Below are 16,981 nucleotides of genomic sequence, written 5' to 3' on the forward strand. Positions count from 1 at the left end.
GGATAGTACGGTATGTGAGAGAGCAGAAATGGATGGGATGGTATATGTGAGAGAGCAGGTGTGGACGGGATGGTATGTGAGAGTAAGTGAGCCGATGTAGGAATGGCTTGTGTGAACAAGCAGATGTGAGCGGATTGGTGTGTGAATGAGCAAGGAGGTGTGGGCGGATGGTGTGAGTGAGTGAGCAGGTCATGGGTGGATTCGTGTGAGTTAGTTGAGCGAGTAGGAGCAGGTTGATGTTTGTGAGTGGGTGTGGGCGGATTGGTATGAGTTGATTGATATGTGTGAGCGTGAGCAGGTGTGGGTGGATTGCTGAGCGTGAGCAAGTGAGTGTGGGTGGGATAATGTGTGTGAGTAAGTGAGTGGGTCAGTGTGTGTGAGAGTGGATGTGAGCGGATTGGTGGGTTTGAGTAGCAGACGTGAGCGGATTGGCGGGTTCGAGTGAGCAGATGTCAGCAGATTGGTGGGAGTGAGTGGGTGTAAGTGAGCAGATTGGTGGGGGTGAGTGAGTGGGTGTGAGCAGATTGGTGGGGGTGAGTGAGCAAGTGTGAGCAGATTGGTGGGTTTGAGTTGGAGGGTGTGAACGTATTGGTGGGGGTGAGTGGATGTGGGTGGATTGGTGTGTGAGAGTGAGTGGGTGTGGGCGGATTGGTGTATAAGTGAGCGGGTTGCTGAGTGGGCTCGTGAAAACCAATGAGGAATCAGTCTCAAATATTCGTACATGTTTTTGGTGTGACTGTCAGTGCAGTATCTAGTACCCACTCTTAAATCTCACTTTAGAATTTTATTTGCCTCATAACTTGTATTAGACATTTAAGTTTTGTACTATTGGAACTTACTTTTGGGCAATATATTGATTTTCTGGTTGTACAATTTGCAATTATTCTGATGTTTCAAGGTTAATATTCATGGAGCACATTGCTTTTAAATAAAGTTTCAATGTTTTGATAATGCTATTTCTAATATCTGAAATGTTGATGTAATTTAATTTTCTTGGAGGTTGCCTTGCTAATGCATGTTATATGGAGTACTATAGATGAGTGCATAGGAGTGGTGCAATTTTATATGAACCTAGCCAAGTCAGTCATATATTCTCTTTAGCATAGTGGTATTGTCCCTACCCCTGGACCAGGGCGCCCAGATTAAAGTCCCAGTAACTCTGGAGGTGTAGTAACATTTCTGAACAGATTAATTAAAAAAGTAGGATAAAAACATTTACTCTTTTATAATTCGAACCAATGTTTGTGTTTTTTCATACATTGTCACAGGGTGGCGCTAAATCTCAGTTTCCTGACTTGTGTTCAGTCTAATTATTTTTAACATTCGTACCAAAATACTGTTTAAATATTTTGTTGTATGTTTATTTCTAACAGTTCTAGGTATATTTAAAACATATTTTTGATATAATTACTGCCCTGAATAATACTGACCAGAGTTTAGCAAAGCCAGGCTGTGTTGTTGATAAATGCTGCAAAGCACCAGTGTTCCATGATTTATTTCAATTTTATTCAAATTCAAACAAAGTTTCTCTGCTGGATTGCTAGCAATTATGAACAGTGCTGATGATTTTTGTGGTTGGCGCTCATGCCCAAGTGGATAATCAAGATCTACAATAATAGGCAAAGCAAATTTCACCATTATGCATGGGGAAAATTTACCTAATTGTCAATATCTTCCTAACATGCATGAAGAACACATTAAAAAGTGAGCTAATATTGGAATGATGTAAGAACATTGAGAGAATTAGTTGCAAATTTACCTAATTACATGACTTTTTTTTGAGAAAATCTAGCGTGGAGATATTGCTTGTAGAAGGCACCAAGGTTGCAAAAATGTGAGTGAAGTAACAAGGAAAATTAGGTGGTATCCAAGCTAGAGGTTTAAAAGCCTGCGCTCTATAGGAGAGAATTAAATAGTACATAATGTTGAGGTTCTGAAAAAAGAAAGACTTGAAAATGTGATGAACAAGTACATTTTGAAAATTCAAGCAAAATTTGACACTACAATTTGCAGAGAAATATTGGGTCAGATGGCCAAAAGCTTAGACAAAGTAGTAGATTTTAAGGAGCATCTCAAAGAATTTGACTTATTATTGTCACATGTACCTAGATATAGTGAAAAGTTTTGATTTGCATGTAGAAAGAACCAGAGGTTTGTAGAAAGGTGGGAGGAATAAGAGAGAGAATTCCAGAGTTTAGGGCCCAGGCAGCTAAAGGCAGAGTCATTAACAATGATGAGAATATCAGGATGCTCAATAAGACCAAATTAGTGGAGTCCATTAATAGGCTCATGGAGACTAAAGATATGGAGAAGTTAGAGGCCATGGAGGGGTTTGAAAACATGGATTAGAATTGCAAGATTAGAGTTAGACCAGAAAACAATGTAGATTAGCAAATACAGGGGCGATAATTGAAAGGAGCTTAATATGCATAAGGACATGGGCAGTAGTGTCCTGGGTGACCAAGTTTGGGGAGCCTAGTATATCGGATACTGGCGAGGACTAGTTAGAAAATCGTCTGCAGCAGTGAATGGAGGAAAAGGTGGAGTTGAGTAAAGTTATGAAAATAGACAGTCTTGGCAACAGATGACACCAAGGTTATGAACAGGATTGTTAAACCTCAGTTGTCAGAAATACGGGTTGAATAGGTATGAAGTGGAGATTATGGCAGGAATTGAAGGTTTCTCTGGTATATCAGTGAACTATGGCAAGAAAACAACAATGATCCCAGGAGTAGGCAAGCTTAAGTGCCTCAACTTGTCAGGGAAGGAGCTACAAAACCCACCAATGTGAGAGCTTTTAAAGGGAGGAGTATTACACAAACACTGTACAGGAAGTGGGCCTGCAGGGTCCCTAATCCCAAGTCATCCTAATGCCTTGCTCCTCAGTTGCTGTGCACTTCCTTACAACATCGTTGACCAACTCCTCTGCAACAACACTTTTGGGCACAGAGCAGGGAAGGATAAAGATGTCAGCAGGACCTCAATGCGCTTTGTTCCTCCTGCCTCCAGATGCTGCAACAAGCTCTTGCCACAGACGTTAATTCATGGTACATCCTGTGTAGCCATGTTGTTTTGCTGCCTGCTGGAGTAGGTACATTTGGGGCTACTCAGACATACAAGCAACCAGATGCAAGGATGATATTTATTAAAAAGATGTGTCAGATAACATACAGGGCATTGTCAACTGTGCCACCAAACTGTTCTGAATATGTGTTTTTTAAAAAGTTTCTTCCTCTCTCAGTATGCCTTTTTGTACTCCCTGGTTCTGCAGCTAGATTCTGACCATGCTGCCAGGGTGTTGTGGCATAGCCTGCTCTGCCATTACTCTAGAAGGATTCACTCCTGCACCACCCCCTTGACTGGGCCTTCAGGTCCCTGTTGGGGAATTGTAGTACCTCCTTTTGCTTTTCTGACATTTTCTGGAAATGTCCTTAACCAAGCAGGGGCAACTTCAGAATGACTGTGTGCACGACAGAGTACGCCACAGAATCTTTTGGCAGATATTTGCTGAGCGGCGAATTGTTTCAGAAATGATGTGTGGTAAACTGGAGCTGGAATCGGATGTGATGAACATCATTGGGCAGGGGGTGTAAAATTCATGGCAGCAGAGCTAGGAGGAGTCAAAGGAGGAAACACACCAACAGTTTAAGAAGCAGAATAGGTACAACATTTGCAATCAAGGTCAAAATATTAAATGACTTGAAGGTTGGAGAGGCTTTGTACAACGTTGTGGCTGAAGAAAAAATTATGGTTTGTGAATCCAATGGCATAGTGAAGTATTTGCCTGGATCAAATTGTCAATATCTTCCTAACATGATAGAAGAACACATTAAGGAGTGAGCTAATATTGGAATGATGTAAGAATGTTGAGCGAATCCGTCGCAAATTCAACAAATGTGAGTTCAGGCAAGTATGAACAGAAATCTAGCCAAATGGTCAAACAGATATGGCATTATTTGGCTACTATTCTTTTTCTGTCTGCTTCTCTTTTACTTGGCTGCATATATGTATGACACATTATTGCTTATTGCAGCTATCTCTCAATTCGTCGCATCATCACACATCCACAGGTGAGATTACTGGGGCTGATCCCATTGCACAGCCATGACTCTGGCCTCCTTTTGACCTGTTCTATCACTGGTCTTTCCTAGGAACTCATTTATAAATTAGTAAAAATCCAATCTTAGAAATTAGTACAGATGATGTTGTTTTGCAATGGTAATCTTGCTAGTAGTATCTGAGTAATGTGAATATAGGCAGTAACCGATGTACGAACATCTGACATACAAACGAGATACTATCCAGCGGTGTATTAACATTAAGTTTAAAAATCTGACATGCAAATGTTTCCTCATTTTACAAATGGCTATTTTATATTGGTATGGTGTTCCAACTTGTGTACAAATTGACATGTGAATGCACTCGACAATGTAACCCATTTATAATAGGCCGCTTTCTAATCATATTTTTCCAGTGCTCTCAAAACTTTGATGCGCAATTTTGATATTTAAACATTAGATTGCATTTATCATCGATATGCAATGACAATAATGACTGATATTTTTACATATGAATATTATTGTAATCTTATTACATACGTATGGAACTCTTTTTAAGAACATCTATTGGGTGGGTCTGCATTATGCTGTACAAGGTAGTATTTTGGTGAAGCTAGTAGTTGTAAAAGAGTTAAGTACTCATGTTGGACATGTGGATGTTTCCATGCAAGCACAATCCTCACTGTATACTTATTGTATACAGCACAGAAATACAATGAGTTTTCCTCATGAATCAGTGAGTAAGTGGAGTTATCTGGGTTAGCAAAGTTCCTTGTTCTGTGCAGGATTGACTTTGTTCCATACAGCTGAGGAGAGGAAAGAAAATCATCCATTGTTTCCAGTCCTAAAATTTTATGTGACTATAAGTTTGGATTTTTGACTTAAAGTCTTGTGTCTTGCTTGACTGATTCGTCCTGGAGTCAAATTGTCGACAGTGTGTTACTATGAAGACCAGTAAAATGGCACCAGATAAATTTTTCATGGTGATTGAGACCGATTGGCAACATACCTCAATATGAATCTCACCCTTCAGCATAGAAGGAAAATGAAAGAACTAGAATTGAATAAAGTTAAAAATCATACAACACCAGGTTATAGTCCAACAGATTTGAGTATAACCTGGTATTGTGTGGTTTTTAACTCTGTTCACGGCAGACCAACACCGGCACCTCCACACCATAGAATTGAACAAAAAGAAACTGTTAGCTCTTTAAACAACTTCAAGATGGAAGGGTTAATCATATTGGGTTACATATATTGACATTATCTGTGAAAATATTCTTTCTATTCCCCCAGTTTTTCTAATGTTTCTCTTCCTCATTATCTTAGATGGCAGTTCATACTTGGGGCAGCGTTCTGGTACCTTGCTGAAGTAGGCAAGTTGTGACTGGATGCAGTTGACATTATTTGCAACCCACTCATAACTGTACTCTTCCCTCTTGGTAAGAAAATTATGAAATATTGAGTTACTAGTATATAAGCTATCTGTTGTGCTATTCAGGTGTTTTGGAAGTACTCTTATGAAGTTTAATTGCTGAAGTATTTTTCTATTAATTTGATTTGCAATTATGTCACAAACTGTGGAACATGAGTATCATGAGGCTATTGTCTTGAATCACTTTGCACTGCTTGCCTAAATTTGGTTGCCAAACTTAGACTAAATATCACAACAATTTATAATCATTGTACTGTCAACAGTCCTGCTGCATGAATGCAGGGTATGTTATACAGCTGTACTCTCCATCACCATCACCACCCCCAATGCCCTGCCTTGCTTTTCTTTGGGACACTTTGAATTCTTGTTTTCTTTCTTCATATTAGATATGCCTCTTTATTTGTTGGGAAGATTTGAATTGTGCAGTTGGTTGCAGTTAATTCATTGCATGGCATTGCATTTGGTGTTTTTAATAAGATTACTTAAAGATAGCTGGCCTGTTGGAATAACCCATTGTAGTTCTTTCTGTAGATATGAAAAGTTTATTTGAAATGAGTTATGAGGATCTACACTTTATTGATGTTATGGAAGCTTTGTATCTTCAACTAACAGCTATTCATTATGATAATTAGTGCATGCTGTAGTCAGGAGGAATTTGACAATGTAGTCTTACCTTTATGGTAAGCTACGCTGCTTATGGAGTTGCGAGTATGTGCCATCAGTAATTCTAGATAATGTTATTCCAAAAGTGGCCTTACTAATGTCCTGTTTAGCAGCAACATTGTTCAACCTTTGTCTGTAAGACAATCCCTTCATACCAAGGATCATCTTAGTGAACCTTCTCTGAACTGTCTCAATGAAAAATGCCTTTAACATGGATAATCATCATTCCACATGGTAATCGATAACTACTCATGGGAAGGTGTATATTCAGGAGCTTGTAACCAAATACCAATGCTCTTGAATCTTCACTATGTATTTTGTGTCCAACTTAACAGTTCTTCTTGTAGATTTTTTTTGCCACTAGGTTAATTTTAAATCAGTGTGAAGGTTTAAAAATGCATGCTAAGACTATTTTAAAGTCAGTTGTTTGTTATTTGTGCAGCCAGAGCCCATGTGTACATGATGTCATTTAAAAGGCAACTAGGCATTATTTTCAAATTCATGTGCTTTGAAATATGCAATTTATATGCATTATTCTTAAATAATGATGGGATATTAGGGGAATTATCAAAATTAAATTGGATATTTAAAAAAAAATCTTAAATGCAAGCGCAGGTTGGTATCACATGACATGGATAAGAACTGCTCCAGGTACAGGCCTTAATTGGTAATTGCAACTTAGCATTATTAGGAACCACAGTTAGTTTCAGTGTCATTGGCCTAATAAGGGATAAAAGTCAACATTCATGATTTGACTGAAGTATGAATGAAGGCTTATAACACTTGGTGTTTGTGGGATTGTATTCCAGAGTGAATTTTATCCTTGAAAGAACAAAAGTGGGGCAAAGGGTGTAGGGGAAGAAAGAGGGGAATACAAAATTCCTGGTATGTTTTCTAATGTTTAAGCATTTAAAATTCTGATTTGTTTTATGCGCCAGAATTTGTAAACTATGCGGATGATTTATTTAAGATGTTTAAAACACCAACTGTATAAATGTAAACAACTTAAACCCTCCTGAGCAGTTTTTTTTTGTGTGGGACATGGACTATCCAAAGTCCTGACTATCATGATACTTCAATGTTAGAGTGGTATGGGAACATACTGATTTATTATTTAAATTGGAAATTAGCTTCGGGAATGTGTTCTTATTGATATTTGTTCAATATATTTTTGTATTATGGTTGTATTTCTATTTTCAGCATTGACTACATTAAAATGCATCTTTAGTATAAATTAACTTTCACATTTTAAATGCTGCACATTTTCACAGAATAATTTAATTTGGATATATGTAGTTGACTTTTTTTTTGAAGCATGTTTTGTCATTCCTGAAATGGAAAAGTAATTCTTAAACTAAAAGAAGGTGATCACTTCTTCAACCTTCGCCAAAACTGCTTTTTTTAAAAACAAAATATCAAAGACTTTCAAGAATAGTTTAATGTTTTCAGGTTTGTGCATTTAATCCTTCTCTTTGTGGGTGAGCTAAAGTGTTGCCATTGAGAAATTGCCAAGTGGCAAATAGCATGAAAGTGTGCATGTTAACTCTCTGGACCATTATGTTGGACTATTTTCCTAATCAATCCATTTAGTGATATTATTACACACCTCTGGAGCAAGTGGTACTTGAACCTGGGTCTCTTGATTCAGGGGCTGGTATACTACCACTGCGCCACAAGAGGACCCTAACATTAAGTTGGAAGACCATTTGGATAATGTTACACATTTGTGTGTTTTTAAAACTTAATTTAGTTAAAATACTGTCAACCGATTCATCATTTAAAAATGCGACCAGTAAACAATCCTGAATTTGATTGGAGAAAATTCCTCTGAACTGCTATGGTAGAAGTTACATTTCAGCAACAGCTGCATTCTGTTTGATGTGAAACTGTTAAAACCCTTTTCCTTGAATCTGGTTAGTAAACCTGTGCTATGCAGTTGTATAATAGCTAAAGTCAATTCTATATCAGTAATTTGTTTAATGGAGCTTCAGAAAAACATGCTTTTCATCTCTCCAGTGATGCTCAACAGCAATATTTTACCAAGAATAGAGATTAAACTGAGACTTTGTTTCTCGGAACTGTACCTCAACTACAGAACATCTCTGCCAAACCACATGCAATGGGTGGAACCCCAAAGAGGCCAGCGTTTGCAACCCAGAACCCTATTGGAAATTGTTGGAACTAAATGATTTACCATTTTATTTTTAGGTTTGCTGACATGGGTAATCTGATTAAGGTGCTAACCAGGGACATAGACCACAATGCTTCACATTTTTTCTTGGATTTTGAAAGTAAGTTTGATCCTTCACAGCTGGTGTACACAAAATTTGTTCTGTTTCACCAGAGTGAAGGCCAGTACAGGTATTAGAAATGCACGCAACAGCAGGATGCTATCACTTAACAATGGTTGCATGACCTCTCCATTGTGGCTGCAAAGTTCATCCCATAATTTAATTGTCTGTTTAATACCTTTTTAAAAAATTTATTTTAAAAAGCTTTTTAATTTTCATTCACTGATTCTCAGGTCCTTTTTGTCAAGATGGCCGTTATGCCTGCAAGCAGCTTTATCTACTTCAGCACCTCTGTCTCTGGGGATGGGGATAAACGTTAGTGACATCTGGCACATGTCGCTGCTTACAGTGTAACCAAGAAAACCACGCAGCATTTCTAGTTTAAGCAGTTGGCACAGCTGGTAAAATGCTTTACCTGTAGATGATAGAAGTCATATGAGCTAATAGTGAATTTCTATCACATGCCTTGTCTTTTAAAAGTTTTTTTTGAGTTACTCCTCACTTTTGGCTATTCTACATTTAAGGGGAAAAAAAAACTTTTTTCTTCCTTCTTGTCTTGGCAGGTACCTTAACATGGGGAATCTTCTTAAAGTTTTGACATGCACAGATCTTGAGCAGGGGCCAAATTTTTTCCTTGACTTTGAAAGTGAGAATGCTCTTCATTTTATATTCCTTTTCTGCCTGCAGTAGACTGCATCCTTTTTACATTGCACTTATGTTTGTTTCATGTTTTAAATTGCTTTGCATGGTAAAGCTGGAATGTTCAGCACTGTTTTTCATTTTTTATTTCTAATCTGACTTAATCACTAAATTCTGGTGAATACTGAAATACATTGGAAAATAGGTGTGAACTTAGATGTGACTGACTGGTAAATATAGAATGGTAAAATGTTTTTTTCAGTTTTAAAGAAGTTTTGTTCTGTATGCATCTGTACACAGTTAACATTCCATTCCACCAATGTATTATATCTGGAAGTATTTTATTCCTTGAAGATTTGTTGTTTACATTTATTTTACTTAACTTTTTAAAATATTTAATGTGTTAAATTTATTATTTGGCACTAGTATTGTGAAGCACTTTCAATATTTGGGTATTTTGTAGACAGTTAAATGCTAGATTTCTGCTTCGTGAAGGAATGTGGAAATCTTTTGTATGTTCTCCTATATATGTTCAGTGTCCATGTGGGAATTGGGAATTGTTTTTGGGGTATTTAGGAATATTTTTAACATATTACCCAGTCAGTCTTATCTGTTCATTTCGATTTGAATATGTTCGGCTGCCATTTTTTATTACTGCAGTTGCTTGGCTTGCAGAAATGTACAAAGCATGTTGTACATACCTATGAAATATAACAATTTAAAAAGTAGTTTTGGAACTTCGAACCTCCTTCTCCTGCTGGATACTGCTGTTTCTGAATATGAATTCTGAGCATAGAATGTAAATTTGTGACTACATCTGCATGCTGTTTGCAGCTATGCTGGATTATCGCTATTAAATCTATTGCAGTGCATCACTTCAGTACAAGCACCATGTAGCACACTTTATACAGTTAGTTCTAAGTGCACTTTGACTTCACTCAACAATTCTTCCACGTTCCCAAATCTGTCAATGAGCAGCTTCTATAAAAACTACCTGTGCTAAGAGCTGAAGTTACGTAAAAAACATTCAGTGCCAATGCTCATACTGGGCAATCAAGTTTAATGTTGTAGGTGTACTTAAACACCTTAAAGTCTAGATTGTCAATTTAGCTGGTATGTAAATCTGTCCCTACAGTTTATGCATGTGGCCAAATAAAAAATTTGTGGCGAGGGTTATTTTGGGGTTATTTTCCAGAACATATATAATAACTGAAGCACTGGAATAACATCTTTTTGTAAGATTTTAACATCCAGTACGTGTGTAGGTGAAGTTTGTTTTTAAGCATCAACTAAAATGATGTACAATTTTGCTCTTTAATTAGTGATGAAAAATAGTAATTTGCAAAAGACCAACATGGGACACTATTACCCAAATCTTTCACTACATGGTGCTTGTGCTTCATTTTATTTTAGCCTCTGTGATTTTCTAAAGGTTATACAGTAACCTGGTGAACTGTGACCAAAATATTGCATGCCTTTGGATTTGTATATATCATCTTTATTTGTTGCTGTGTTTAGGATTGGGATGAAAGAAAATTAAGTTTATCTGTGCTTAAAAGTTATGAAAATAATTGTGTACTAATTGGCATTATATTGAGCTGTGCTTTTACTCTTCCCACCTAAAACAAAAAGAAATTCATGTTCTCTGGTTTGTTCCTCTCGTCAACACCTACCTAGCATTATTTGTCAGAGGAACTTATATTGCTTCACTAGCTACTTAGTGCATTGCATGGAAATCCAGAAGAATTAGTGACACTTCATTCACTTCTTTCCATCTCCTTCCCTCAGAATCATATTTGCAATTAATTTCCATTGAGACATGCAGCTGATGTTAACTGAGGAACAGTCTCTAACTGAATATGTTATAAGGGCACCTGCCATAATATAAAGTTTATAATGTGGCTATTATAAACCTAGTCAGGTTTATCTCTTCTGTGTTATCATTGGTCTCTTCCTCCTTCCCTGACCATCTTGATGATGACAAGTAAAATTTAAATGTTGCTTTTATATTACATAAAAACTTCAGATAGAGGCATTGAAGCACTGTGAAATCCACTCCACTATCCTATAGGGCAGATTATATGGTCATAATGGAAATAATCAGTGTCTAATTGTTCATAAATACAATTCTTAACTAATGTTTCTAAAGTCTGTACACTTCAGATAGCCCATAGTGGCTGGAGAAGTTTCATACAAGCCTGCATTTTGAAAATTGCAGTGATGTCTTCTGTGGACAGGCTGCTCTGGATGCCTTTGGCCAGAGAATGTGCAGATAATACTGCCAGGGCAGTGTCCAAATTGCTTCACCAAGATGCAGGGAAGTGCTTGCTCTTGCTTGTCTTAAAGCACTGCTACTATGGAAAGACTGTCAGCTCGTATACCGAACGATGAAGCGCTTTACTGTTATTGGCAGGTTAAACAGCAACTGACTTCTTAGTTTATGTGATGTTGATGGTGCTATCAATTTGAGATTTACCTGGACCGCTTTAAAACGTTAACTTGATGCATGTAAGAGATGAAATACAGCTCTGGGAGACAAAATTATTACTTGTATATGAACTGATTTGAAAACTAATTTTATTTGTTTATTCCCATTAATACTTATTTAAAATTCTGGCCTTATAATGAGTAATCAATTCTATCTATATATCAAAAGTAGTAAAATGTAGTTGATGTAAGATTAAGAACTACTTGAAATTGCAGTTTTGGAGATTAATCTCATCCCTAAGATGCATTATATAAAACATATGTACACATTTGTAATGTGTACGTATGTGGGTATACATTTGCTTTCGGTATGTGTAAACAAATGCTTTCAACTTTTTTTGTTTGCTTTGCTATTTGTTGCTCAATTTAGAGGACTGACTTATTAATCTATTAAAATTTACTTTGTTTAAATAAGTTATTCCATGTCTACCAGTGTATAAGGAAGATTAGGTGACATCCATTAATCTGACCTTTATGCCCTTGTTCAATGGAAATGAAGAGTTCTGGTTACTTTGCATTTTGAAGCTTCACTGTGTTATTGCAGTTGCAAGTGCTTATAGACCTTTTGCATGCTAAATGTATGTTTTAGATGCTTTTTGCAATGTTTGTTCTGGCTTGCAACAATCCAAATCCATTCATATCTACACTTTATGCAATAAATCCAAACAGTTTACATGGTTGCTCTGTTTTTGTCAAAATTATATGGGTCAATATTTACTGCTATACAGTGTTCTGTGTGCATCTATTCTACAGTCTTCTGCAGTATTTTAGATCAGACATTTTCAGCTAACGCCCAAGACTGTTAATTATGCATGTGTACTTTGTGTTCACAAAGCCAAAACATTTTAGCATACGTTTTCAGAGCACTGAAAAACATGAAGCCTACTGTTCCAGTGAAGCTAACGTTTTCCCCAAATTGCTAGGCTACTTGTTTCTAATCTTGACCAACAGCCTTTGAGTGTCCATGTTTTGTCATTCATGTTACTTGTGTTCTTTTCCGTCTGCAACCTTTTTTCAATTAAATGTGAATGTCCTTGCATCTCTCATTAACTGTGGATTTATACTGATCCTTAATTCATTTTGTTTTCTACATTTGTTCAGAATACATTATTGATCTCTAATAACTGTTGATTTTGGAGGTGGTTTTACATAAGTGATTGGAAAACCTCAAGGATATTTGTTTTGTAGCACTGTCAGTGATAATATAGATTCTCTCTGAAGGAGAAAAAATAATTCGCTTTGATAAATTGTTAGTTAAGTTGATATTGGCTACTAATGGTCCAGTAGAATTCTTGAAAGTAAGTGTGATTTTGTAGGTAGTATCTAAGAGGTTTGTTTTCATACCTTGCCAAATTTAATTCAAAACTATTTACAATTAATAACTCATTAAGTTCACTCAGTCCCACAACACCTTCATTTGTTTAGAAACATATTTTAAGAACTTAATTTTATATTGTGAAAAGTTTTTTTTAAACAGTTTGTAAGAGGAAAAGTGATGGTATTGAAATAAACAGCAGGTTTAATTTTAGACGTACTGGTTATTTTACTTCAGCTAGATTGGTAGGAACATGGAAACCTAGACAATAAGATAATTGATATAGTTTTGTCTCACAATATTTACTAGCTAAAATCGGCAGATTTATCACAATAGGAGCGTCGGAGGCTGAGGGGTGACCTTATAGAGGTTTACAAAATTATGAAGGGCATGGATAGGATAAATAGACAAAGTCTTTTCCCTGGGGTCAGGGAGTGTAGAACTAGAGGGGATAGGTTTAGGGTGAGAGGGGAAAGATATAAAAGAGACCTAAGGGGTAACTTTTTCACGCAGAGGGTGGTACGTGTATGGAATGAGCTGCCAGAGGAAGTGGTGGAGGCTTGTACAATTGCAACATTTAAAAAGCATTTGGCTGGGTATATGAATAGGAAGGGTTTGGAGGGATATGGGCCGGGCGCTGGCAGGTGGGACTAGATTGCGTTGGGATATCTGGTTGGCATGGATGGGTTGGACCGAAGGGTCTGTTTCCATGCTGTACATCTCTATGACTCTATGACACTAATAGAAGCAAATTGCTGAATCTTGATTCCCAAAAGCTGATTATTTGGGATTGTTGGGAAAAAATGTGAAAAGTCTAAAACGATTATCCATTGTGAATTTGTAGAAAATGAACTGCTATGGTATAGGTCCTAGAGATTTAGGATACAGAAATACAGGAGAAGGCTAGTAGGAATTTTACTTACTAACAGAGTTGTCATGAGGGGACATTTTACGTACATGCTATAAACAAACAATCCTCCTGGAGCTAATCAATTACTCAATCTTCTGTCTACTGGAAAGATTCTACAAAATAGGACCCATTTGTTTGTGATCCTCCTATGCTGAAGAATTGCTCAGAGTTTGAATAAATTTGCAATTGTATTGTAGGCTGGGAATCAGGATAAAACAAAACCACCTCCAAAAATCAAAGAAACCACATACAGTTAATGGAATTGAGGCAATTCAGCCCATTGTGTCTGCACTGACTAAACTAACATCCGTTATAATCCAACTTTCAAGCACCTGGCCCATAGCCTTGCAGGTTACAGGTCTTCAGGTGTGTGCACTTTTCTAACTCCTAAAATGGTCCGTTCCATTGACAATGCAGAAATTCTTGTGGCAAAACATTTGCATTGCATTAGTCAACTGTCTTTCTACTTTAAAATGAGGCAACAAATGTTTAATTTTCCTTTCTACCTCCCCCAGAAAGAAAAAGAAACTTGCTCAGTGCAAAACAATTTTGTAGTTTGGCAGCTCAAGTGATGTGAACCCTGTAGCATTCCTACTGGACCATCTAGTGCTACAGGAAACAAAAAAAAGCATCAAATTTTGGGAGGAATGAATTTTTTAAAAAATCAAACGTTTCTTCCGATTTAAAACATTTCTCTTTGTTTTAATTTTAAAGTTACATAAAAATTACTGAATGTTATTAGATGTAAATACTGCAACTGATGCAATTATAAAACAAGGTTTGTATATAAGCAACTTTTTTTAAACCGGCCTTTTTTGTTAATTAAGACTTTTGTTAAGAATAATAAACTTTTTGAACCTAATTAGCAAGTTAACTACTGGACTTTGTGGTTAGTGTGAGCATTTTATGTTTTGACCTTGGAGCTTGTTAGGTCTTAATGAAAATGGAAAATAGAATGCTTTTGCAATAAATGCTTCTATGCATGTAGTGATACTTTATTTTCCTCAAATGTAGTACCTTCCCTACCTGCCTTGGAATTCAGGCTATCAATTAATTGTTTATCCCCTTTTTGAAGCAATAGCCCTTATTGGTGACAGTGGTTAAATTCTATTCAGTATAAATAAAACTTGACAGAAACTAATGTCTGAGCAGTAATATCAAAGTGCAACAACATTACAATTACACTCGAGATAGACACACAATTGCCATATAAATTCTTGCTGGTGTGACCCAGATATGGTTACATTTGTCAGTGCAATATGTAAAACATCTACAAATCATTGTGTTGGTGGAGTCCCTTCTTATACCTTTACAGCAAAATATTTGGATCCTGCTTTAACCCATCATTCCTTTGTTATCACTTGATCATTTTAAGGCACCTCTCTCAGATGAAATATACTTGGGCAGCCTCTATCTAACTCTCAGCCCATGTCAAACTTTCAAGATCTCAGCTCCCATTGCCAAACAGGGCATTGTGAACTTAAGTGCCATGCTTCTTGTCTTGGATTCAAGACACTATTGTTTCTCTCAATCCTTCTGTTTGTGTCTTTGTTCCACATAGCGAGTTGTCTGGTTTCAGTTTTCTAGATGTTTGGCTTTTGTCTATTGGTCAATAAATGACTAAAATATAATTCCTCAACTTTCAACTTCTTTTACCTAGGGTATATCACAGATAATACCAAAGTGGGATAACAAAATTAATGTACATGCAACCAATCATTGTTTTTAAGTTAGTTCTCAGTAATTAATAAGGAAATGAAATGCAGCAATTTCCTAGTATTCCTAAAAGTGTCTGACAGAAGCTACTTTCAACTTTGCTTTGCTCCTTGTCCTTAAATTACCACTATAGCTTTGTTCAGCAGCTGTTTGAATCATTGTTTCTTCAAGTAAAGTAGTATCTAATAGATTAAAAACTATGGAAATTTTGAAATATAGGTCAGATTCTCCACTTCTAATAGGAAAGTGTAAGTCCTGCCACTTCCTGACATTATATTCCTGACTTCTGGAAATCAGCCTGTTCCCATGGAATTTTCAGTTTCCAGAATTGGGCAAACTGCAGTTGTGACTACCACCTCCAGAAGCAGGGCGGAGGTAAACACATTGGGAGGCAAATGGCAAGGCTAGCAGGTTAGAAAGCATGCACCTGTCTGCTACAACATCTATTCAGTTCTTCACGCAGTTGTACAGTTCCCTGATCCTCATCCCATCTCCTTTCCCTGGCATCTATCCAGTTTTTAAAAAGATGTAAAGCTTAAAGTTAAATCGGGGTCTTAATACTGTTAAATGTATAACAGCAGTTTATCCACAAATAGACTTCCCACTTTTTAGCAGGCAAGGTAAGATTTGTGAATTGATTTCCCTGGCATGGTTCGCAATGCTATTAGGAACCGACCCATCTTGATGAAAATACCAGTGACATGGAAATTTTCCATTTGCAACAGACTTTAAATAGTGATCCCAGTGTGGCTTCTTGTGAGCATTGGATCATGACTTGCAATCCTTCTGTGTCCTGGGAAAACTGGTGTTTATCATGAATGGCCTGGTAACTGCAAATTTACAGGCTCCCATACCTCCGGTTTGGGCTGCTGATGTGGATTTGCTCAGCACAGAGGGTAGAAATTCTAGCCCACTGTTTCTGAGCCTTAATTTTTGTGTGTGAATTCAGAGCTTGGAAACAGAACACTTCCTGATGGTGCAATCATTGCTGGTATCAGATTCTTCCAACTTTGATTAAGCACATCTGTCTTCCCTGTTTACAAAGGCGATTTTGTCTCAAAACCTTATCCTTCTGTTCCATTTTCACACTCAGGCTTTCCTTTGTGAATGAAGCTGCTCATCTTATTGTATTAAGAGTAGATTTGTGTTCCATCTTGAGAAGTTAGATAGAGGCTGCCCAAGTATATTTCATCTGAGTCTCTGTATCTATTTGAACTGAATTTAAATACGCCTTGAAGGCTAAAAAATCCAATGTGAATCTGTTACACAAACTGCCCTTTTGCAAACTTTGCTGACACAAAGATATTTCCATATTCATTTACCTTGGATCAAATTGAACATGCTTGCACACATGTTGAGGAAGATAAAGATAGCTTTTGTTATGTTTGCTGACTAAATTTATTTTGCTTTAAGTAATCCTGTAATTTATGCTGTGGTTTATTGTCTATGAGGCACAGATCCCGTTAA

The 16,981-nt window shown here is 36.9% G+C and overlaps 1 protein-coding gene across 7 annotated transcripts in view; it reads left to right on the top strand.

The window, feature by feature from the left end:
• Positions 1-16,981, top strand: part of fam49bb (family with sequence similarity 49 member Bb) — a 182,060-nt gene that overhangs the window by 134,736 nt on the left and 30,343 nt on the right. For 6 of the 7 annotated variants that reach the window (XM_043688537.1, XM_043688540.1, XM_043688539.1 and 3 more), the window contains exons 3-4: positions 5,388-5,500; positions 9,011-9,093. In XM_043688537.1, coding sequence (XP_043544472.1) covers positions 9,021-9,093 — 73 coding nt within the window. In that variant the 5' untranslated portion in view covers positions 5,388-5,500; positions 9,011-9,020. Of the gene's footprint in view, positions 1-5,387; positions 5,501-8,364; positions 8,448-9,010; positions 9,094-16,981 lie in introns of all 7 variants that reach the window. The other variant, XM_043688536.1, reaches the window with a different exon arrangement.

Source organism: Chiloscyllium plagiosum, chromosome 4 (assembly GCF_004010195.1).
Source record: "Chiloscyllium plagiosum isolate BGI_BamShark_2017 chromosome 4, ASM401019v2, whole genome shotgun sequence".
Lineage (NCBI taxonomy): Eukaryota > Metazoa > Chordata > Chondrichthyes > Orectolobiformes > Hemiscylliidae > Chiloscyllium > Chiloscyllium plagiosum.